Source organism: Staurois parvus, unplaced genomic scaffold, assembly GCF_062004578.1.
Source record: "Staurois parvus isolate SC_StPar_1 unplaced genomic scaffold, SC_StPar_1.0 ptg002181l, whole genome shotgun sequence".
Classification (NCBI taxonomy): Eukaryota; Metazoa; Chordata; class Amphibia; order Anura; family Ranidae; genus Staurois; species Staurois parvus.
In genome coordinates, this window is record NW_028319977.1 from 2,634,106 (window position 1) to 2,658,682 (window position 24,577).

General features: G+C 46.3%; 1 protein-coding gene across 3 annotated transcripts in view; it reads right to left on the bottom strand.

Moving 5' to 3' along the window:
- Positions 1-24,577, bottom strand: part of LOC149432262 (uncharacterized) — a 93,683-nt gene that overhangs the window by 56,066 nt on the left and 13,040 nt on the right. For 2 of the 3 annotated variants that reach the window (XM_089665310.1, XM_089665308.1), the window contains exons 2-7: positions 22,650-22,754; positions 20,107-20,233; positions 17,586-17,684; positions 12,170-12,268; positions 5,765-5,854; positions 2,685-2,792 (exon numbers count right to left, since the gene is read on the bottom strand). In XM_089665310.1, coding sequence (XP_089521436.1) covers positions 2,685-2,792; positions 5,765-5,854; positions 12,170-12,268; positions 17,586-17,684; positions 20,107-20,233; positions 22,650-22,691 — 565 coding nt within the window. In that variant the 5' untranslated portion in view covers positions 22,692-22,754. The remainder of the gene's footprint in view (positions 1-2,684; positions 2,793-5,764; positions 5,855-12,169; positions 12,269-17,585; positions 17,685-20,106; positions 20,234-22,649; positions 22,755-24,577) is intronic. The other variant, XM_089665309.1, reaches the window with a different exon arrangement.

Sequence of the window (24,577 nt, forward strand, 5' to 3'; positions counted from 1 at the left end):
TAATGCAAACTAACCCATATGGAAGAAAAATATATTTGAAATATATCTTAATATTTTAAAAATTATTCTTCCCAAATGTATTGCCATATATTTGAACTGCTACAATTTTGACCATATTCAATAAAAAATTATTTTATATATATGTTTATATATATATATATATATATATATATATATACACACACACACATATATATATATATATATATATATATATACACACATACACACATTGCATGTTGAAACGCGTTTTTGTTACAAAATATATGAAAAATATTTTTAAAAATACATTTCAAATATACTGTATGTCTTTAAAAATACAAATCTACATTTTTGGAATGCATTTACAAATATATGTTCAATTATTATTATACGGGATCTATACAGTGCCAACAGTTTGCTCAGCGCTTTACAATATAACGGGAGACAATACAGCAACAATACCGTTCAATACTACAGGGTCAGGACTTTTATATGTTAAAAAAAATCTGAAGAATATATTTAAAAAAATACACATTTTAAAAATATAGTTCAAATATATTTTTCTTCTATGTGGGAAAGAATCCCTGTCTCTTGAAGAGCGCTACTGTATATAATAATCCTCTGAATATACCTGTCTGGGGTGACAGTGTGTGTTACAGACATTTATTGTTCACATTTGTTCTTGCTAATTTTGTGAAGGTTTGATAGTCCCAAAGTTATCTGGTGGCAGTTTGGAGTTTGAAGGGTTAATTGTATAATTAATTAACCCAGTGACAATCGTCTCAGGTTGCTGGCACATAGATTGTGGTCCCGCGAGCTGGAAAATGTCTGTGCAGGGTGCAGCTGAGAGTGGCATTGTTACACGAGTGACAGCGCGGTGTGAGATTGGCTGGTCCTTTGTCACGAGTCGGTGAGAAGGGCAGAGGTTGGGCATTGCGTTCGTCACAGGGTCAGGTACTGATGTTGGATGAGAAGACCTGGCTCACAGGGTCAGGTACTGATGTTGGATGAGAAGACCTGGCTCACAGGGTCAGGTACTGATGTTGGATGAGAAGACCTGGCTCACAGGGTCAGGTACTGATGTTGGATGAGAAGACCTGGCTCACAGGGAGGGTCAGGTACTGATGTTGGATGAGAAGACCTGGCTCACTGGCTCACAGGGAGGGTCAGGTACTGATGTTGGATGAGAAGACCTGGCTCACAGGGTCAGGTACTGATGTTGGATGAGAAGACCTGGCTCACAGGGTCAGGTACTGATATTGGATGAGAAGACCTGGCTCACAGGGTCAGGTACTGATGTTGGATGAGAAGACCTGGCTCACAGGGTCAGGTACTGATGTTGGATGAGAAGACCTGGCTCACAGGGTCAGGTACTGATGTTGGATGAGAAGACCTGGCTCAAAGGGAGGGTCAGGTACTGATGTTGGATGAGAAGACCTGGCTCACAGGGAGGGTCAGGTACTGATGTTGGATGAGAAGACCTGGCTCACAGGGTCAGGTACTGATGTTGGATGAGAAGACCTAGCTCACAGGGTCAGGTACTGATATTGGATGAGAAGACCTGGCTCACAGGGTCAGGTACTGATGTTGGATGAGAAGACCTGGCTCACAGGGTCAGGTACTGATGTTGGATGAGAAGACCTGGCTCACAGGGTCAGGTACTGATGTTGGATGAGAAGACCTGGCTCAAAGGGTCAGGTACTGATGTTGGATGAGATGACCTGGCTCACAGGGTCAGGTACTGATGTTGGATGAGACGACCTGGCTCACAGGGTCAGGTACTGATGTTGGGTGAGAAAACCTGGCTCACAGGGAGGGTCAGGTACTTATGTTGGATGAGAAGACCTGGCTCACAGGGAGGGTCAGGTACTGATGTTGGATGAGAAGACCTGGCTCACAGGGAGGGTCAAGTACTGATGTTGGATGAGAAGACCTGGCTCACAGGGTCAGGTACTGATGTTGGATGAGAAGACCTGGCTCACAGGGTCAGGTACTGATGTTGGATGAGAAGACCTGGCTCACAGGGTCAGGTACTGATGTTGGATGAGAAGACCTGGCTCACAGGGTCAGGTACTGATATTGGATGAGAGGACCTGGCTCACAGGGTCAGGTATTGATATTGGATGAGAAGACCTGGCTCACAATCAGTGTTCCAATTCATCCCAAAAGGAGCAGTTGAGATCAGGGCTCTGTGCAGGACACTCAAGTTCCTCCACATCAAACTGGTCAGAACATGTCTTTATGGAACTGGCTTTGTAGACAGGGGCACAGTCATGATGGACCAGAAAAGGGTCTTCCACCAGACTGCTACCACCAGGTTGGAAGAGCACAATTATCTAAAATGTGTTTGTATGATATAGTATTGACAGTATTCTTCACTGGTAAAACCTGAACTCCATCACTTGGAGGTCCACATACGTTTGCACAGATGTGAGATGTTAGGGGACTACAAACTTTTGGCCTCATAGTGCATCTATAACAAAACTCTGAATAAATTAATAAGGGGTTGTCTTTTGGTTTTTGTGGGGGTTGGGTTACAGACATTAAGGTCTACTCAAAACTGTCAGGGCGGCAAAAGGTATAGGCTTGGATAGAAACCTTTAAGCATCTTGCTTTGCATATTCAATAACCAACAGCGCTATGATGTGCTTTGCTACTTTTATACAGTCTCTTGTCCCCACCCACGAGGATCCCTGACTCACTGTGTGACTGGTTGATCCTGACCTCCGGCCTCTCCACAGGATGGATCTCCTTCCTCTTCTCCCCTGAGTCTTTTTGTTTGGAGAAGACAGAGGTGACGGTGGTGTCAGCTACACACAAAGAGAAAGAGGAACACTATGGCACTGATGCAGAATGGCAACATTCGCTGGTTGAATAAAAAAAAAAAAAAAAAAACACGAAAAACACCCAAAAAAACTGACAGATTACTGCACACACATAAATACATAGGGATGGGTGGAGTCATCTCAGAAACTTTCTGCAGAAACTCCTAATTTTGCTCACTGTTCTTGCAGCTTAGGCAAAATTTCTATGAAAAAATTCTTTAATTATTTAGATGGTATTTATTTTTAGGGTAGTGTAGCTCACTTTAATATTAGGAGCCCATTTACACATGGCAGTGTAACCCCCCCCCCAAAAAAAAAAAAAGTTTGATCCTTAGCACATTAGGGTGCATTGGCAGCTTTTTCATTCAAATTGGCTGCCTCAAACCCAAAACCAAGAATGTAATATATTGCAGCTTACCAATCCTTAAATGTGGTGGCTGCATTGGTTTTCTTTTGTGGCTTTTTCCCCTCCGTATTAACCTGCTGATTCAACCAGTACACCTCCTGTATTAGAGTGCCCCCACTCTGGATGAAGAAGCACAGGGGGCACCAGGCGCGGACTGACCATTTGGAAACTCGGGCACTGCCTGAGGGCCCGGGGTTAGTAGGGGGCCCCATGAGATGCCCCAGGTAACTTTTTCATAGGCTTTTTTGAGTTTGGGCAAGGACACAGAGGCCCTACGATCCCCTATAGCCCAGGGGCCCCATGAGTTGTCAGTCCGCCCCTGGGGGGCACCATTGAACAGCAGCATCGTCAGTCTGGAGGAGGAGAGTGTCAGATGGACTAACAGATTTAAATACAGTAACAAATTGAAGCCATACTTCAGGTATGTTTGTAAGCAGTTACCAGCAAACAGTTTTCGGTTTGCTAGTAAATGAATACATAAAAGCTGATCATTGTAAGCACCCTTGTCAGCAGGAAATGTTTTTTCTCATCTCTGTAACTGCTACATTTGCAGGAGAAATGTTCTTTTGAAAAAACAGACTTACTGGCAGGATCACCAGATGAAAATAAATTAAATAAAGCCTAAAAAAAAAGAAAACTAATGCAGCCATCACATCTAGAGTAAGCTACAATATAATGAATGTTTGCTTTTCGGTTTAAAACCACAACCATATTCATCCCCTTCATGGAGGTGGAGAATCCTTCGACCGAGTTAATTGGCGGTTTATGCGCGCTACTTTGAAGGATATTGGTTGTCTGAGTTGAGCTGGATCTTTTCGCTTTACTCCTGACCCTCAGCTGCAGATAAAATTACTGATATGAGGTCTGATTTTTTTTAAACCGGATAAATGGTACGCGCCAAGGCTGCCCCGTCTCCTTTGATCTTCATACTCTCTTTGGAGCCTTTTCTGTGCACAGTGAGGGCAGACCCAGGAATTACAGGCTATCGGAAGTGTCGGGCACCCATAAGGTGGCCACATTCGCAGACAACTTGATCTTCTAATGAACCCGTTATCTTCTCTGCCGAACTTGCTCCAGTCGCTGCACGTGTATGGGACTCTTTCCTATTTTCAAATTAACCTGTTGAAGTCTTCTGCCCTCAACATCTCGGTGTGTCAGGCCATGATCCATTCACTGCACCCTACTTTTCCTTCTGATGGGCATGTGACTCCATTCAACCAGTATTTTTTTAATCTAACCAACTCCATTCGTTACCTGGGAGTCAACATTACCTCAGATCCTGCTACTCCCTACACGGCTAACTTTGACCCATTGCTACTCTGACTGAAAGCTGATCTGCTGCATTGGCATTCACTCACTCCAACCAGTTTTGGCCTTTGCAACGCTCTCAAGATGACCATGTTGACCAGGGTACTCTATCTTCTACAGTCCCTCCCCATTCGCCTCCCTCAGTTGGTTTTTAAACGGGTGAGCTCCTTGTTTCAAGAATTTGTTTGGTCTCACTAGACATTACGCCTTAAGCTCCAGTTTCTTCACCTCTCGAAACTTCAAGGAGGGGTTGGCCTCCTAGGTGTACGGGCCTATTACAGGGTGACCCATCTCATCAGGCTGGTTGATTAACACTGTCATGCCTAGGCAAAACATTGGGTGGCTATGGATCTGGAGGATTTGTGGTATGGTGAAGAGATGGCCTTGGATCTCCTCTCCATTACCGAAAGCTCTCCACCCTTGGTAGCACCTTGTTGGGTCACCAGAGACACCTTCCGAAACTCTTCTGTTTCTCCATTGCCCTCCCCCATGGACCCTATACTTAAGCTCCAGTTTCTTCACCTCTCAAACTTCAAGGAGGGGTTGGCCTCCTATATGTACCGGCCTATTACAGGGTGGCCCATTTCATCAGGCTGGTCGATTAGCACTGTCATGCCTAGGCAAAACATTGGGTGGCTATGGAGCTGGAGGACTCGTGGTATGGTAAAGAGATGGCCTTGGATCTCCTCTCCATTACCGAAAGCTCTCCACCCTTGGTAACACCTTGTTGGGTCACCAGATGCACCTTCCGAACCTCTTCTGTTTCTCCATTGCCCTCCCCCCTGGGCCCTATACTGGGAAATCCAGATTCTGAAACCACATTCATGCAAAACACATGAATGCACTGCAGAGTAGTAAATGGGCCCTTATTGTTCTTTGTATTGGTGTTTTTTCTTTTTTTTTGTAGCTTATCATTATTCATGATTATGTATTGTCATATTGTTTCTTGTTTACATTTTTTCACAGTTTTTTTTCATTGTGAAAAAAAAACAAAACTAGAAGAACGAGGCTAATAAGGGACATTTTTGGTACAAATACAGGAGACTTCATATGAGTTTCTGTAAACCTTACAAACAATTTAAATCCAATTGCACCCTTACGAGAAAAAACAAAATGACCCTAAAGCTAGACTAAAGCAGATAACAAAGAAGTGCTGGCATGCAAAGCCTCTGTGGGCCCTTCCAGTTGGGTCTCAAAGGGCACCTAGAGTCCTAACTTGGTGTCACATGCGCTAAGAACTTACCGGCGCTATGGGTGGGGCTCTGTGGTGAAAGGTCTCTGTAACACGAGGCATCATCCTGCTTTATCCTCAGGAGTAAATCTGGGGTGCAAGCTGTGGAGGAAGATGTGGGAGAGCTCAGAGAGGACAAATCATAAACTGACCAAACCAACATCACCAAGGATCAGTAAACTCAGGGGTAGTACAGTGGTTAACAAGAAATAAAAATCAATTAGGACAGAACAGATGCACTGTAGTTGTAGATATTATCAGGCTAGGAATTCTCCCATTGAAGTGTACCTATCAAAAAAAAAAAGTGCTCATAAGGGTGAAGGGCATAGAGAGGAGTGGAGGCCATCTTTCCTTCACTTATCTCTATGCCCAGCACTGGGATTGTTCGATGGTTTCTCAGGTAAGGCTGAGAACTACCAAGCGGCGGCCTGTGGTGGCAGCGGCGGGCAGGAGGGCGGCGGCGAGGGTTGGGGTTTTTTCGGAACCTGAATCGGTGCTTTTTATTTTTTCATCATAAATTTAGGCCAAAATGTATTCTGCTCCATGTCTTTGCTAAAAAAAAAATCCCAATATGTGTAAATTAATTGGTTTATGTGAAAGTTATAGCGTTTACAAATGGCGGTATATATACTGGGATTTTTAAAATGGTTTTTAATTTTTACTAGTAATTGCGGCGATCAGAGATTTATAGCCGGACTGGCGGGCATTCTGACACTGGGAGGAACTGGCTTGGTGTCACTGACATCCTCAGTGACACCAATACAGTGATCAGTGCTAAAAAAAAAAAAAAAAAAAAGGAAGGTTAACATGAGGGGCAATCAAAGGGATAACTGTGTGCTGGGAGTGTTTTACTATATACCCTGTTCCAAGTTATTATGCAAATTCTATTTAAGTGTCACAAAGATTAAATATTTTGTTTTTCAGTTTGACTCATGGATGGCATTGTGTGTCAGGGCTCTTTTGATCACTGAAAACAATCTCGGACACCTGTGATAATTAGATTGGCCGGTGAGCCCAATTTAAGGAAAAACTACTAAAGGAGGGTGTTCCACATTATTAAGCAGAGCACCATTTTCAAGCAATATGGGGAAGAAAAAGGATCTCTCTGCTGCCAAAAAGAGTGAAATAGTTCAATGCCTTTAACGAGGTATGAAAACATTAGATATTTCATGAAAACTTAAGCGTGATCATCGCACTATTAAGAGATTTATGGCTGATTCAGAGCACAGACGGGTTGGTGCAGATAAAGGCACACTGAGGAAGATTTCTGCCAGATCCATGCATCGGATCAAGAGAGCAGCTGCTAAAATACCATTACATAGCAGCAAACAGATATTTGAAGCTGCTGGTGCCTCTGGAGTCCCACGGACATCAAGGTGTAGAGTCCTCCAGAGTCTTGCAAATGTGCATAAACCTTCTATTCGGCCACCACTAACCAATGCTCACAAGCAGAAAGGGCTGCATTGGGCAGAAAAATACATAAAGACTAATTTTCAAACAGTCCTGTTCACTGATGAGTGCCGTGCAACCCTGGATGGTCCAGATGGATGGAGTAGTGGATGGTTGGTGGACGGCCACCCTGTTCCAACAAGGCTGCGACATCAGCAAGGCGGTGATGGAGTCATGCTTTGGGCCGGAATCATGGGAACAGAGCTGGTCGGCCCCTTTAGGGTCCTTGAAGGTGTAAAGATGACCTCTGCAAAGTATGTGGAGTTTATGACTGACCACTTTCTTCCCTGGTACAGAAGGAAGAACTATGCTTTCCGTAATAAAATCATCTTCATGCATGACAATGCACCATCTCATGCTGCAAAGAATACCTCTGCATCAATGGCTGCTATGGGGATAAAAGGAGAGAAAGTCATGGTGTGACCTCCATCCTCCCCTGATCTCAATCCTATTGAGAACCTTTGGAGCATCCTCAAGCAAAAGATCTATGAGGGTGGGAGGCAGCTTACATCCAAACAGCAGCTCTGGGAGGCTATTCTGACATCTTGCAAACAAATTCAAGCAGAAACTGTCCAAAAACTCACAAGTTCAATGGATGCAAGACTTGTGAAGCTGCTATCAAATAAGGGGTCCTATGTTACAATGTAACGTGACCTGTTCAAATGTTTAAAAAGTTAAAATGTTGTTAAAAGTTTGATTGAAATAGCTTTTGATTTCAGTAAATATGCTGCAAACACAACAAATGACAATTTTCAGTTCTTTACAACCTATAAAGCGTTTTGAAACTTACTGTGCGGAATAATTTGGAACAGTCATTGGAAGTGTTTTATGTTTAACAAAAATCCTGTTATCATTAGGAGGTTTGTTCAATAAAATGTGAATTGTACTCTTAATAGTTGATAACATGAGAATTATGCTGACTGTTATTTACATCAATTATTTAGGTAAATGAGAAAAATATTATTTGCATAATAATTTGGAACACGGTGTAGGGTGGTGTCAGTGTGCTTCACTGTAAGCACACTGCTTTGGCATCCAAAGCAGTGTGCCCGAGCGGACAGGGAGGAGAACTGTTAGTACACAAAACAGTTCTCCTCCCCGTCGGAGATCATCAGAAATCACCGGGCGGTGGCGAGTACTCACCGTCCGGGACCCGGTGATTGACAGCAGCGACCGGGAATGGCGGCGTGGCAAGGGTGCATGCCCCCTGCCCAGAAATGCAAAAATCACGTATATATACACACACACGTGATGTTGCGCACCCATACCACCCTGTAGCAGTATATATCCTATGGGGTGGACGGGAAGCGGTTAATGACACTGGCTGGGAAGGGGTTAAACATCTAGGGCGATCAAACAATTAATTGCTTGCCTAGCTAGTGCATTTGTGTTGTTGCTGGTGTGGTATGTTGATTAGGGGGCCCATTGTTGCTGGAGGAATCTATTGTTGCTGGGGGGGGGGGTCTACTGTATTGTTGGTGGGGGTCAATTGTTGCTGGAAGGATTTACTATTAAGGGAGGGGTCTACACATCTACTGATGTGTGCACTGTTTATACTAGGCCATGTGCTAGATTTTATTCCCTGAATAAAACCTAGCAGATCGCTCGGGTGCTGGCGCTCATCTATTGGCTGGCACCTGTTGATCGGCTTCTGCTGTGTCCACTCCCAGCAGAAGTTGCGCTCTGGCAGCAGGCGTGCGACCCCCCGTGGCGAAAATACGTTTATATATGTGACTTTGCACAGAACGTCCACCCTGTAGCAGTAAATCTGCTAGAAGGCAGAGGTCAAGTGGTAAAAATCAGCATTTTCTACTAGAAAATTACTTAGAACCCCCAAACATTACATATTTCCTGAAAGCAGAGGCCCTGGAGAACAAAATGTTGGCTGTTGAAATGTTTTAAGTCACATGATATTTGCACAGCTGTTTACCAAACACAATGTTCTAGGGATGCACTGAAATCTAGGTGGCCAAAACGTTTGGGTCAAAAACACTCATTCGGCCGAAATGAAAAAAAAAAAAGCACCGATACAGGTGCCGAAAAAACCCCGCCCCTCGCTGCCCCTCGCTGCCAGCAGCCACCGCTCAGTAGTTCTCAGCCTTACCTGGGAAACCATCGAACGATCCCAGCGCTGGGCATAGAGATGAGTGAAGGAAAGATGGCCTCCACTCACCTTTATGCCCTTGGAGGACCGAAGTGATGTCACTTCTGTTCTGACCATTTTTTTTTTTTTAAAGCACTAAATCAATGCTTTTTTTTGATCCAATGCTTTACATTGCAGAGGAGAGATGTGGGGTCTTATTGACCCCACATCTCTCCATAAAGAGGACCTGTCACTAATTATTTCTATCACAAGGGATGCATGCATTTCTTTTGATAAGAATAAAAGTGATTTTATTTTTAAAAGGAAAGTGCGCAAAAAAAAACAAAAAAAACATTAAATAAATGTAAAAAAATGTTTAAAGTGCCCCCATCCCCCCGTTCTCGCACCTAGTGGTGAACGCATACGTAGGCCACGCCCACATATGTACATGGTCTTCAAACCACACACGTGAAGTATCGCCACGAACATCGGAGCAAGAGCAATAATTCTCACACTAAACCTTCTCTGTAACTTTACACTGCTAACCTGTAGAAATTGTTAAAGCATCACCCATGGAGATTTTTAAGTACCGCAGTTTCACACAATTTCACGAGCGTGCGCAATTTTAAAGTGTGACATGTTGGGTATCTATTTACTCGCCAGAATATCCTCTTTCATATTTTGCAAAAACATTGGGGTATATCTTTTTTTTTTTTCTTTTTTTTTAATCAAACTGTATTTTTTTTGCAAAAAAATATATATTCATTTTTAAAAACTGCGCATGTTGGGTATCTATTTACTCGCCAGAATATCCTCTTTCATATTTTACAAAAACATTGGGGTATATATATCTTTTTTTTTTTTTTTTTTTTTTAATCAAACTGTATTTTTTTTGCAAAAAAATATATATTCATTTTTAAAAACTGCGCATTTTGGTTTTCGGCAAGCTGCTTGCTGTGGGGGGCACCTGATAGGAGGGAGGGGCCAGGAGAGCCTGCGGGGGACCAGAGAAAAGGAGGATCCGGACTGCTCTGTGCAAAACCACTGCACACAGCAGGCAAGTATAGACATGTTTGTTATTTACCCCCCCAATAAAAAAAAAATGAAAAGAACCCTTAAAATCGCTTTATAGCCATCACAAGGGGGGGTGACGAAACCTCCTTGTGATAACTTTTGGCAGGTGGCAGGTACTCGTTATGAAGACATAAGGGGTCTATTGGACCTCTGAGGTCCCACCTGTTCTCCAAGCCAACTGATTAACCCCTTGGCACCGGTGCCTCCCGGCCCTTTAAGAATTTCAGCAGCCGGGAGGTTGGGCGGGGTTTAGGGTCATGTGACCGCCGTGACACCGTCACATGATGGGGAAAGGTCCCGATCGAAAGAGGAGATCGGGACCTTTCCGTGAGTACCAGACATGTGTGCTGGGAGCACGCAGGGCGCGCGTTCTCAGCACATGTTTTTTTTCAATAGAACGCAAATGTGCGGCCGCTCGGTGTCTAGGCCCAGACGCTGAAGGCCACATATTTGCGTACGGCCGGCACAAAGAGGTTAAACAGATCTTGTTTGATTAGCTGCTCCCCTGGCTGTAACAGGTAGGAAATGACAGGTCTGAAAATGGACATCACAAAATCCTCATCGCTTCCAGGTTCATTCGTTACAGAGGAGATGGAGAAACAGAAGTTCTTCACTCTCCTCTGAAAAAAGCCATCTTGACTGTTTACTGCAGTCCCGGGCTTTCTGGAGGAAAGGTAGAGCATGGGAGCCAGCACGGGCCACAGTGGCAGGGGTCCTTCTGAGCCACTTTTACCCTGACCTGGGAGGGTATCAGTCGGGAGGAGATGGCATTCCTTGGAAGGCTTCAGTGGCATGTAGATCACTCTGGGTAACGTCCACATGTGATGCTGAGCCTCCATGATTGACAGAATGAAAATCCAATGAATGAAAAAGGGGCGGGCCAGGGTCAGTCAGATTGGGGAGGAAAGTGCTAAAACTATTATTATTATACAGGATTTATATAGCGCCAACAGTTTGCGCAGCGCTTTACAATATAAGGGAGACAGTACAATTACAATACATTTCAGTACAGAAGGAATAGGAGGGCCCTGTTCGTGGAGCTTACAATCTAAAAGAAGGGGGAGGGATACAAAAAGTGATAGCTGCGGGGGATGATCTGGCGGAGGTGATTCAACTACAGTTCTTAGGTGGAGGTGGGGTAGGCTTCCCTGAAAAAGTGAGTTTTCAAAGATGGCCTAAAGGCAGACAGGGTGGGGGCTGACCGGACATGCTGTGGTAGGGAGTTCAAGAGGATGGGAGAGGCTCTGGAGAAGTCCTGGAGGCGAGCGTGGGAGGAGGTGATGAGGGAGCTAGAGAGGAGGATATCATGGGAGGAGCGGAGTGGGCGATTTGGGCGGTATCTGCAGATGAGGTTGGTGATGTAGCTAAGGGCAGTGTTGTGGATGGCTTTGTATGCTGTGGTTAGTATTATGAATTTTATACATTGGGTTAGTGGAAGCCAGTGGAGGGATTGGCAGAGAGGGGCAGCAGTCGCTGATCGGTTGGTAAGGTGTATGAGTCTAGCAGCAGCATTCATAATAGACTGAAGGGGGGATAGCCTGTGTAATGGTAGACCAGTGAGGAGGGAGTTGCAGTAATCGAGGCGGGATATAACCAAGGCGTGGATAAGTTGTTTTGTGGTGTCATTGGTAAAATGATGCTGGACGCCCTCCAACCAGGAAATGAGGCGAGCTTGCTGCAGCTTCTAATGCACATTGTAAGCAGCTCACAGTGTGCAGTGAAATCAGAGTAAGCCATTTCAGTCCAGGAGAAGAGCCGGTACAACTGTGCAAGACTGAAGTGAAGGCTGGAGGTCAGCTTTGAAGTCTCACCTGGGTGTCTGGCTGTTTTCCCTCCTCTCCTCCGACAGAAATCCAGGCCGGGTCTCAGTTCTTGCTTCACTCCTGTGATGGATTCTCTCAGAGAACAAGCTGTGGAAGGAAAGGAGAGAACACAATGACCTTCCTTCTGATAGCACCCCCGATGTGTCCCCGCTACTCCAACCTGCCATGTTAACCACTTCCAGTCCGGACACTTTCACCCCCTTCCTGTCCAGGCCAATTTTCAGCTTTCAGCGCTGTCACACTTTGAATGACAATTGCGCGGTCATGCAACACTGCACCCATATGTATTTTTTAGCATTTTTTTGAGACAGATAAAGCTTTATTTTGGTGGTATTTATTCACCACTGGGATTTTTTTTTTTTACTATATAAGTGAAAAAGCCCAAACATTTTGAAAAAAACGTGTTTTTCTTATAAAATTTTGCAAATAAATAATATTTCATCATAAATCTTGGCCAAAATGTATTCCGTTATCTTTTTAGTAAAAAAAAAAAAAAATAACCCACATTAGTTTAACCAAAAATTATAATTTGTAAAAATGTTTTTTACATTATTTATTTTTTTATATTATTATTTATGGGGTTTTTTTACATACTGTCACCCTAGCAGTACAGTGTCACCATGGTGACACTGTACTACTTGTGGGGGGTGATGAAGATTTTTTTTTTTTTTTTTTTTTTTTTTTTTTTACACTGATTGCTTTTACACCCATAAAGGCTGTAAAAGCAATCATTTCTCCTTTCTGGCTGCATTCTTGCAGCCATTGAGAATTGCTGTGTGAGCTGTGATTGGTCACAGCTTGTCACATGGTACAAGGTTGTTGTGAATAGCCTTGTACCATGTGACCTCTGTGATCATTCACAGATTTCACACGTAGTAAGCAATGATGTCAGAAGTGACATCTTGCTTACTACTTTGCATGGGATCACTGATTGGCCAATCAGTGATCACATGATCGGGACCTCACACAGAGGTCCCGTCTGACGATCGGTGTTCCACTGTACCCAGAGGACACAGCGGGCACCGGATCTCGGTGCTGCGCGCTCCCAGGGATCGCACACAAGCAGGGGGCGGGGAGGCCGTTTATAAACAGCAACCTGCCCCTGCACTGCCACCGTCCGGCCGTTTATATACATGGGCCAGACGGGAGGTGGTTAAAGCTGAACTCCGGGCAGATATCAAAGACTCAACTTGGTGCATTCTTGTAATCATTAAATGCATTTTAACCCCTCGCCTACCGGGCACTTATACCCCCTTCCTGTCCAGGCCAATTTCTAGCTTTCAGCGCTATCACACTTTGAATGACAATTGCGCGGTCATGCAACACTGTACCCATATGAAAATTGTATCATTTTTTTGTGACAGATAGAGCTTTCTTTTGGTGGTATTTAATCACCTCTGTGATTTTATTTTTTCTTAAACAAACCAAAAACCACTGAAAATTTTGAAAAAAAAACGTTTTTTCTTAGTTTTTGTTATAAAATTTTTTAAATAAGTGATTTTTCTCCTTCACTGATGTATGCTAATGAGGCTGCAGTGATGGGCACTGATAGGTGGCACTGATGAGGCACTGGTAGGTGGCACTGATGGGCATTGACAGGCATCACTGATGGGCACTGAAAGGCAGCACTCATATATGGCACTGATAGGTGGCACTGGCAGGCACTGTTAGGCAGCACTGACAGGCACTGATAGACGGCACTGATGCACACCGATAGGCGGCACTGACTGGCACTGATAGGTGGCACTGAAAGACAGCTCAGGTGGGCACTGATATGTGGCATTGATGTGCACTGGTAGGCACTGATGTGGCACTGATGGGCACTGGCAGGTGGCATGGATGAGTACAGAGCTGGCACTGATGGACACTGACAGGTGGCACTGCTGGGGCTACACTGATCATCAGGGCACATGTCCCCTCGTGGAATGCCGATTACCGGCTCTCCTCTCCTCTGTCAGCGTGACAGCTCGAGAGGAGAGAAATGCCGATACCCGGCATTTCCCTGTTTACAAGTGATCAGCTGTGATTGGACACAGCTGATCACATGACTAAGCCGACATCTTCGGCTCTTTCTGTGGATCGGTGAGCTGCTGTGTCCCACCGCCGATTGCCGCACGCTCCCAAAGCCGCTCATGCGCGGTTAGAATGGGAGGACGTCATACGATGCCCACCCAGAACGAGAAAACCACCTTGCGTCCGTCATTGGACTATATGGCGGGCGGGAGGCGGTTAAAAACACAGAAGCAGTGTAAGTACCTGAATGTGACTTTGGATCAGCCTCTTGTAATCCCTGTACAGTACAGCACAGCTCAGACTAGGAGAGGGAGCAGCAGCACAAGGAGCCAATCAATTGTAATGCAATGCTCATGTGCCAACAAGGTACATGCTGTTAGAAGACAAAAAGCAGAGAGATGAGCTCTTTAATCTTCTGCTTCTCCTTTCAGTCCAGGCTGGAGGGAGGGGGGGGGGCAAGACCTGTTAGTGTTACTGAACTGCAGAAGAGAAAAATCAGGTCTGCTCCCCTGACAGATAGAGCCGTGCTGTGGTGAAGAGCTGTGTAAATCTCAGGACTGGATGGGAGAAAAACAAATTCTATAAAGTATGTCTTCCATCTGTGTATTTAGCCGTTTAGATTGAACCTAAAAAATGCTGCACGCACAACGACTTAAATCGGAGTTCCAGCTGAAACACAAAAAAAAAAAAAAAAGGCAGCAGCTACAAAAACTGTAGCTGCTGACTTTCAAAAAACAGCCACTTACCTGTCCCTCAGTCCAGCGGTGTCCTCACCACAGCTGGTTTCACCGGCTGTCTTCTCTCCCCAGTGCCGTCATCTTCAGTGTGGACACCCAGCTCTGACAGCTTGCGGCTCAATCACCGGGTCCCGGCCAGTGATTACTCACCGGTGCCCGGTGATTTCCAAGGATCTCCGACAGGGAGGAGGACTGTTTTATTTTTCACTCATTTGTATTGAATTTTCAGAGTTAGAAAAGGTAACAACTTGTCTCAGTTGACAAACCAAGATACATATCATATTCCCAGACATTATCATATAACAAATTAGCATTCAACAGGTTAACTCCTTCCCACAGGCGCCTCCCGGCCCTTTAAGTTTCAGAAGCCGGGAGGCGGGACAGGCAGGGCGGGGTTTAGGGATCACGTGACCGCCATGACGAGTCGTCACGGTGGACACATGATCGGGAAAGGTCCCGATCGAAAGAGGAGACCGGGACCTTTCCGTGCGTACCGGACATGCGTGCTCTTGGCACATATGTTTTTTCTTAATAGAACGCAAATGTTCAGCCGCTCGGCGTCTAGGCCCAGACGCCGGGAGGCCGTACATTTGCGTTCGGCCAGCGTGAAGAGGTTAATATGGAAACAAGCTTAGATTATCAAAAAGAGAAGAAGGAACGTCCACAGGATAGGGGACGACACTGATTAGACATGAGGAGGACTGTTTTATTTACTAACAGTTCTCCTCCCTGTCAGTTGGGGCACACTGCTTTGGATGGCTGTGCACAGCAAAGCACACTGACACCGCCCCCTGGTAAAACCTCCCAGCACACAGTTAACCCTTTGATCGCCCCTCATGTTAACCCCTTCCTACCCAGTGCCAAAGCTTTTTTTTTCTAGCACTGATCACTGTATTGGTGTCACTGGGGATGTCAGTGACACCATGTCAGTTCCCCCCAGTGTCAGAATGTCTGCTGCAAGTGTACAATCCAAACGCACACATGTGTTAAAAATGGCGGTGTGTATAAGTGGGTGCTACAACGACCATCGGCTAGAACAGAATCAGCAAGGGAAAATGTCATCAGCACACCAAGGATCACCAATATGGGTCCAAAAGTTTTAATGAACGATCACATAGTTACAGCAAGGCAATGTTTCGGAGTCTCACAGGACCCCTTCATCAGGCATATGAAAATGCCTGATGAAGGGGTCTAGCGAAACTCCAAAATGTTGCCTTGCTGTAACTATGTGATCGTTTATTAAAACTTTTGGACCCAGAATCTCTGCCGCAGTCCCGCTATAAGTTGCTGATTGCCACCATTACTAGTAAAAATAAAAAAAAAAAGTGTTAAATCCCAGTATAAATACCGCCATTTGTAAACGCTATAACTTTCATGTAAACCAATTAATTTACATGTATTGGGATTTTTTTTTTAGCAAAAACATGGAGCAGAATACATTTTGGCCAAAATTTATGACAAAATTAGTTTTTTTTGTTTTTTTTTGTTTACTGGACATGTTTTATAGCAAAAAGTCAAAAATATTGTTTCTCAAAATTGTTTTTTTTTTTAATAGTGCAAAAATTAAAAACACAAAGGTGATCAAATACCACTGAAAGAAAGCTCAATTTGTGGGAAAAAAGGACTTAAATTTCATTTGGGTGCAGCGTTGCATGACCGTGCAATTGTCATTTAAAGTAACATAGCGCCACAGTGCAAAAAATAGACTGGTCAGGAAGGGGGGGTAAATCCTCTGGAGGGCAAGTGGTTAAAGATTTCGATCATGTCTTCCCTTTTCCTTCTTTCCTCAAGACTGCACATGTTAAGTTCCTGAAGTCGCTCTTGATATGTTTTATCCCCCAGACCAGGGGTGGGCAACTGTGGCCCTCCAGCTGTTAGTGAACTACAAGTCCCATCATGCCTCTGTCTTTGGGAGTCATGCTTGTAACTGTCAGTTTTGCAATGCCTCATGGGACTTGTAGTTCTACAACAGCTGGAGGGTCACAGTTGCCCACTTCTGCCCCAGACCATTCACCATTTTAGCCCGGTTTCTGGACTCGTTCTACAATGTGCGGAAAATTGTGCACTTTCCTGACACTCAGAGAAGCGAGCTGCCATTTAGCAATCCCACAAATCTGCAAATGCATCGTGTGTTCGCACATGCCAAACTGGCCATGGCGCCACAGTTCGGTGTGACATGTTTTTGGAAAAAAAAAAAAAAGTCTGGAAAAGAATTGTCACATCACCAGACCGGCCTGAGGACTGCAGGAAAAAAATCCATAGATAAAGTATTACAGGATGCTTGGGAAGCAGTCTTCAGTCTTAAAATGCCAGTCCACCCAGAGCCGGTGTTGCATTTTTTTTTAGATGCTACAAATCCAGCAGAACTTCACCCAAAAGAGGGATGTTCCACTTTTCCTCCTCCTCCCCCTGTCCTCCTTCACATTTGGGACATGTTTTTAAGTGGGGGTGGGTACCTGGTCTTGATAAGGTATCTGTTCCCCCACGTCCGGTGAGATCAACGCAGTGACTTGAGCGGAGGCTTGGCCCCTATTCCTTCCCCAGCAACCCCAATTCCTCTCTGGGAATCCTTTGTCAATGACATGCAGAATAATAAATGCCTAATTGGAAAAGAAATACTTCTGATACAGTCTGAGAGGCATATCCCTTCTCACCTGAGTTGGTGACCGCCCTGTCCGTATCGGAGATGTCAATGTACAGATCCTTCACCTTCTTTATCCGGAACAAGACGTCAGGGTTGAGGATCTCAAAGCCTGAGATGTGAGGAGACAGAAGGTGAGATCGAGGAAGTTAGAGGGAGAGCGAGAACACAAGAAAGGAGATATAGAACACTAGAGAGAGAGATAGAACGGAGAGAGAGTGTGAGAACACAGAGAGGGGGAAAGAGAGGGGGAAGGAGAGGGGGAGAGAGAGGGAGAGCGAGAACATGAGAGAGGGAGAGAGAAAGAGAGAGGGAGAGCGAGAACACAAGAGAGAAAGAGAGAGGGAAAGAGAGAACATGAGAGAGAGAGAGAGAGCACGAGAGAGAGCACAAGAGAGAAAGAGAGCATGAGAGAGAAAGAGAGAGGGAGGGAGAGAACACGAGAGAGAGAGGGAGAGAGCACGAGAGAGAGAAAGAAAGAGGGAGAACACGAGAGAAAGAGATAGAGAGAGAGAGCACGAGAGAGGAAGAGAGCATGAGAGAGAAAGAGAGGGAGGGAGAGCACGAGAGAGAGAGGGGGGGCACGAGAGAGAGAGAAAGAAAGAGGGAGAACACGAGAGAAATAGATAGAGAGAGAGAAAGAGAGGGGGAGAGAACACGAGAGGGGGAGAGAACACGAGAGAGGGAAAGCACGAGAGAGGGAAAGCACGAGAGAGGGAAAGCACGAGAGAGGGGGAGAAAAAGAACACGAGAGAGAGAGGGGAGAGAGAACACGAGAGAGAGAGGGGAGAGAGAACACGAGAGAGAGAGGGGGGGAGAAAGAGAGAGGGGGGGGAGAAAGAGAGAGGGGGGGAGAAAAAGGGAGAGGGAGAGAGAGAGGAGGGGGAGAGAAAGGGAGAGGGAGAGAGGGAAAGAGAGAGGGGGAGAGGGAGAGAGGGGGAAAGAGAGAGGGAGGGAGAGGGAGAGAGAGGGAAAGGGAGAGGGAGGGAGAGAGAGGGCAAGGGAGGTGGAGGGAGAGAGAGGGCAAGGGAGAGGGAGGGGGAAAGGGAGAAGGAGGGGGAAAGGGAGAGGAGGGGAGAGAGGGGGAAGGGAGAGAGAGAGAGGGAAAGGGAGAGGGAGAGAGAGAGAGAGAGAGAGAGAGAGAGGGAAAGGGAGATGGAGAGAGAGCGAAGGAGAGGGAGGGAAAAGGAGAGGGAGAGAGGGGGATGGAGAGAGGGAAAGGGAGAGGGAGAAAGAGGGGGGGGGAGAGAGCACAAGAAAGAGAGGGTGGGGAACACGAGGGAGAGAAAGAGAGGGGGAGAGGGAGAACACAAGGGAGAGAGAGGGGGGGCGAGAGAGAGGGGGCACGAGAGAGGGAGAGAGCACGAGAGAGAGAAAGAGAGAGAGAGAGCACGGGAGAGGGGGAGAACATGAGAGAGAAAGGGAGAGGGGGGAGAGAAAGGGAGAGGGAGGGAGAAGGGAGAGAAAGGGAGAGGGAGAGAGGGGGAAAGGGAGAGGGAGAGAGGGGGAAAGGGAGAGGGAGAGAGGGGGAAAGGGAGAGGGAGAGAGGGGGGAGAGAGAAAGGGAGAGGGAGGGAGAGAGGGGGGAGAGAAAGGGAGAGGGAGAGAGAGAGGGAGAGAGAGAGGGAAAGATAGAGGGAGAGAGAGAGGGAAAGGGAGAGGGAGAAAGAGGGTGAGGGAAAGGGAGAGGGGGAGGGAGGGAGAGAGAGGGGAGAGAGAGGGGGGAGAGGAGAGAAAGGGAGAGGGAGAGAGAGGGAGAGAGAAAGGGAGAGGGAGAGAGAAAGGGAGAGGGAGAGAGAAGGGAAGAGGGAGAGAGAGAGAGAGGGGGGGGGTAGGGAGAGAGAGAGGGGGGGGGGGAGAGAAAAGGAGAGAGAGAGAAAGGGGGAGAGAAAGAGGGAGGGAGAGCGAAAGGGAGAGCGAAAGGGAGAGGGAGAGCGAAAGGGAGAGGGAGTGCGAAAGGGAGAAAAACAAAAAGGGACAAGGAAGAGAGAGACAAAAGAATGAACAGACAAAATAAAGGGAAGAAAGAGAGAGCAAAAGAAAGGGATGAGAGAGAGAGAGAGAGCGCACAAGAGAAAGAAGATGAGAATGAATGTAAAGAGAGAATAAAAGAAAGAGGAGAGAGAGAAAGAGCAAAGAGGAGGGATTAAAACAAAAAAAGGATAGGGAAGAGAGAGACAGAGAACGAAGAGACAGAATAAAAGAAAATTATGACATAAAAAAAAGAGAAGAAAAAGAATAAAAGAAAGAGAAGAGAGAGGAAAAAAAGAAAGGGATGAGAGAGAGAGAATTAATTTAGAAATAGAATAAAAGAGAGAGAGAGAGCACAAAGAGAAGGGGAAAAGAAAGGGAAACGAAAATAAAAGTAAAGTAGAGAGTGACAGACAGACTGCCTACAGTAGAGTGATGAGAACGATAGAGATGACAGACATCATCCTGTACATCAGTGAAGATCCTTCCATCCAGCCCCGTCCTTCCTCCATTACATATCCCCAGATCCCAGTAAAACATGGAGCAGAAGGCTCCCCCACTCACCCATCCCCTGCACCGCAGAGTGGATCTCCTTCATCACCTTCTTATAGAGATCCTTCTGCCAATCTTCCAGTGCGCTCCACTCCTCCGCTGAGAAACAGGCCGCTACATCATGGAATGTCACCGACACCTGCACAGGAGGCCAGGAAGCTGAGCTTAGAGCTGGGAATATGACAATTAAGAACCTTACAGTACATAAGATAGAATTTTGTTATGACACTTCTAGGAATCCTGCCCGGACTTCCAATGGTACTCACAGAATCCCTGCCAGTACTTCCAATGGTACTCACAGAGTCCCTGCCAGTACTTCCAATGGTACTCACAGAGTCCCTGCCAGTACATCCAACGGTTCTCACAGAGTCCCTGCCAGTACATCCAACGGTTCTCACAGAATCCCTGCAAGTACTTCCAATGGTACTCACAGAATCCCTGCAAGTACTTCCAATGGTACTCACAGAATCCCTGCCAGTACTTCCAATGGTACTCACAGAATCCCTGCCAGTACTTCCAATGGTACTCACAGAATCCCTGCCAGTAATTCCAATGGTACTCACAGAATCCCTGCCAGTACTTCCAATGGTACTCACAGAATCCCTGCCAGTACTTCCAATGGTACTCACAGAATCCCTGCCAGTACTTCCAATGGTACTCACAGAATCCCTGCCAGTACTTCCAATGGTACTCACAGAATCCCTGCCAGTACTTCCAATGGTACTCACAGAATCCCTGCCAGTACTTCCAATGGTACTCACAGAATCCCTGCCAGTACTTCCAATGGTACTCACAGAATCCCTGCCAGTACTTCCAATGGTACTCACAGAATCTCTGCAAGTACTTCCAACGGTACTCACAGAATCCCTGCCAGTACATCCAACGGTACTCACAGAGTCCCTGCCAGTACATCCAACGGTACTCACAGACTTTAATATTAACCCCTTCTTACCTGACTCACTGGGATGAGCTGAAGTGGCATACTCACCTGCCCAGCAATTCCAGCACTGTCCTGCTGTGATCTGTCGACCTAATTAGTAAATAGAGTCCACCAGTGTGTCATGTGATCTCAGTATTCTTGCCACTCTTCCATACAGTGCATCCAGAAAGTATTCCCAGCGCTTAACTTTTGCCACATTTTGTTATGTTACAGCATTATTCAAAAATGGATTCAATTCTCCCACCTGGGCTGTGGATCTCTGCAGCTCCTCCAGAGTTCCCATGGGCCACGTGGCCTCTTCTCTGATGAATGCTCTCCTTGACGGCCATATCTTGGTAGGTTTGCAGTTGTGCCATACTCTTTCCATTTTGGGATGATGGATTGAACAGTGCTCTGTGAGATGTTCAAAGCTTGGGATTTTTTTTACAACCTAACCCTGCTTTAAATTTCTCCACAGCTTTATCCCTGACCTTTCAGGTGTGTACCTTGGCCTTCATGATGCTGTTTGTTCACTAATGTTTTCTAACAAACCTCTGAGGGCTTCACAGAACAGCTGTATTTATACTGAGATTAAATGACACACAGGTGGACGCTACTTACTAATTAGGTGACTTCTGAAGACAATTGGTTCCACTAGATTTTAGTTAGGGGTATCAAAGTAAAGGGGGCTGAATACAAATGCACGCCAAACTTTTCAGATATTTATTTGTAAAAAAAAAAACATTTCTCATTTTCCTTCCACTTCACAATTATTATTATTATTATTATTACTACGAGTTTATATAGCGCCAAAGGGTTTGCTCAGCGCTGTACAATAGGGGGGACAATACATGGCACAGTACAACAACAACAATGTACGAGGGGTAAGAGGGCCCTACTCTTACGAGCTTACAATCTAGGAGGGAGGGGGTAAAAGGTACAGTAGGAAGTGGCTGAGGGGGATGAAGTGGTGGGAGGAATGAGGGAGGATGGCCGTTAGGTGAGGGTGGGGTAGGCTTCCCTGAAGAGATGGGTTTTGAGGGAGCGCCTGAATGTGAATAGGGAAGGCGACAGTCTGATGGATTGGGGCAGTGAGTTCCAGAGGATGGGGGAGGACCTGGAGAAGTCCTGCAGTCGTGCATGGGAGGAGGAGACCAGGGAGCAGGATAGAAGGAGGTCCTGTGAGGAGCGAAGGGTACGGGTAGGGTGGTACTTGGTGATAAGGTTGGTGAGGTAGTCAGGGGCAGTGTTGTGAACGGCTTTGTAGGTCAGGGTTAGGAGTTTAAATTTGATGCGTTGGGCAATCGGGAGCCAGTGGAGGGAGAGGCAGAGGGGGGTGGCAGAGGTGGAGCGGGTGGTGAGGTGGATGAGTCTGGCAGCTGAGTTCAGGGCACAATTATGTGCCACTTTGTGTTGGTCTATCACATACAATCCCAATAAAATACATTTACGGTTTTGGTTATAAATGTGACAAAATGTGGAAAATATCGAGGGGAGGAGGACTTTTTCAAGGCCCTGTAAGCAGAGCTGCACCTAATTTTGCGCTCTCCAGTTTTAGTAATGATATTCATTATCCCGGCAATCCTCTAGTTGAGGACAAGAATTAAACATCACAATGAGGAAGGTGAAGTCTTACTTGGTAGACATGTGTGTCCATGTTGGAATCGCCTCTCTTCATAGATGGGGAGGGGGGGAGGTCACATTCGTGGATGAGCAGACAAAGCGACTCCGCGGTGCCCTGCTGAAGAAGAAGTCCTCCAGGTTAATGAGAAATGACACATCATGTGTACAGAGCAAGTTATATCTCCCAGGGAGTTTACTGCCCTTCATACTTCAGGGGGGCTGGACTATGGACAGAGAGAGTAGAAAATGCCATGGGCTCGGTTTACTAAATGGGAGTAAAACATTTTACATAATGGGTATCAGTGAGGGGAATCGTGCCCCATCGACGGTGCCAGCGGGGGGGAAATCGTGCCCCATCGATGGTGCTAGCGGGGGGGAAATCATGCCCCATCGACGGTGCCAGTGGGGGGGGGGGTCGTGCCCCATCGACGGTGCCAGTGGGGGGGAATCGTACCCCATCGTCGGTGTCAGTGGGGGGAATCGTGCCCCATCGTCGGTGTCAGTGGGAGGCATAGTGCCCCATCGTCGGTGTCAGTGGGAGGCATAGTGCCCCATCGTCGGTGTCAGTGGGAGGCATAGTGCCCCATCGTTGGTGTCAGTGGGAGGCATAGTGCCCCATCGTTGGTGTCAGTGGGAGGCATAGTGCCCCATCGTTGGTGTCAGTGGGAGGCATAGTGCCCCATCGTTGGTGTCAGTGGGAGGAATAGTGCCCCATCATTCGTATCAGCGGGAGGAATAGTGCCCCATCATTGGTATCAGTGGGAGGAATAGTGCCCCATCATTGGTATCAGTGGGAGGAATAGTGCCCCATCATTGGTATCAGTGGGAGGAATAGTGCCCCATCATTGGTATCAGTGGAGGAATAGTGTCCCATCATTGGTATCAGTGGGAGGAATAGTGCCCCATCATTGGTGTCAGTGGGAGGAATAGTGTCCCGTCATTGGTATCAGTGGGAGGAATAGTGTCCCATCATTGGTGTCAGTGGGAGGAATAGTGCCCCATCATTGGTATCAGTGGGAGGAATAGTGCCCCATCATTGGTATCAGTGGGAGGAATAGTGCCCCATCATTGGTATCAGTGAGAGGAATAGTGCCCCATCATTGGTATCAGTGGGAGGAATAGTGCCCCATCATTGGTATCAGGGAGAGGAATAGTGCCCCATCATTGGTATCAGTGAGAGGAATAGTGCCCCATCATTGGTATCAGTGAGAGGAATAGTGCCCCATCATTGGTATCAGTGAGAGGAATAGTGCCCCATCATTGGTATCAGTGGAAGGAATAGTGCCCCATCATTGGTATCAGGGAGAGGAATAGTGCCCCATCATTGGTATCAGTGGGAGGAATAGTGCCCCATCATTGGTATCAGTGAGAGGAATAGTGCCCCATCATTGGTATCAGTGGGAAGAATAGTGCTCCATCATTGGTATCAGTGGGAGGAATAGTGTCCCATCATTGGTATCAGTGGGAGGAATAGTGCCCCATCATTGGTATCAGTGGGAGGAATAGTGTCCCATCATTGGTATCAGTGGGAGGAATAGTGTCCCATCATTGGTATCAGTGGGAGGAATAGTGTCCCATCATTGGTATCAGTGGGAGGAATAGTGTCCCATCATTGGTATCAGTGGGAGGAATAGTGTCCCATCATTGGTATCAGTGGGAGGAATAGTGTCCCATCATTGGTATCAGAGGGAGGAATAGTGCTCCATCATTGGTATCAGTGGGAGGAATAGTGCCCCATCATTGGTATCAGTGGGAGGAATAGTGCCCCATCATTGGTATCAGTGGGAGGAATAGTGTCCCATCATTGGTGTCAGTGGGAGGAATAGTGCCCCATCATTGGTATCAGTGGGAGGAATAGTGCCCCATCATTGGTATCAGTGGGAGGAATAGTGCCCCATCATTGGTATCAGTGGGAGGAATAGTGCCCCATCATTGGTATCA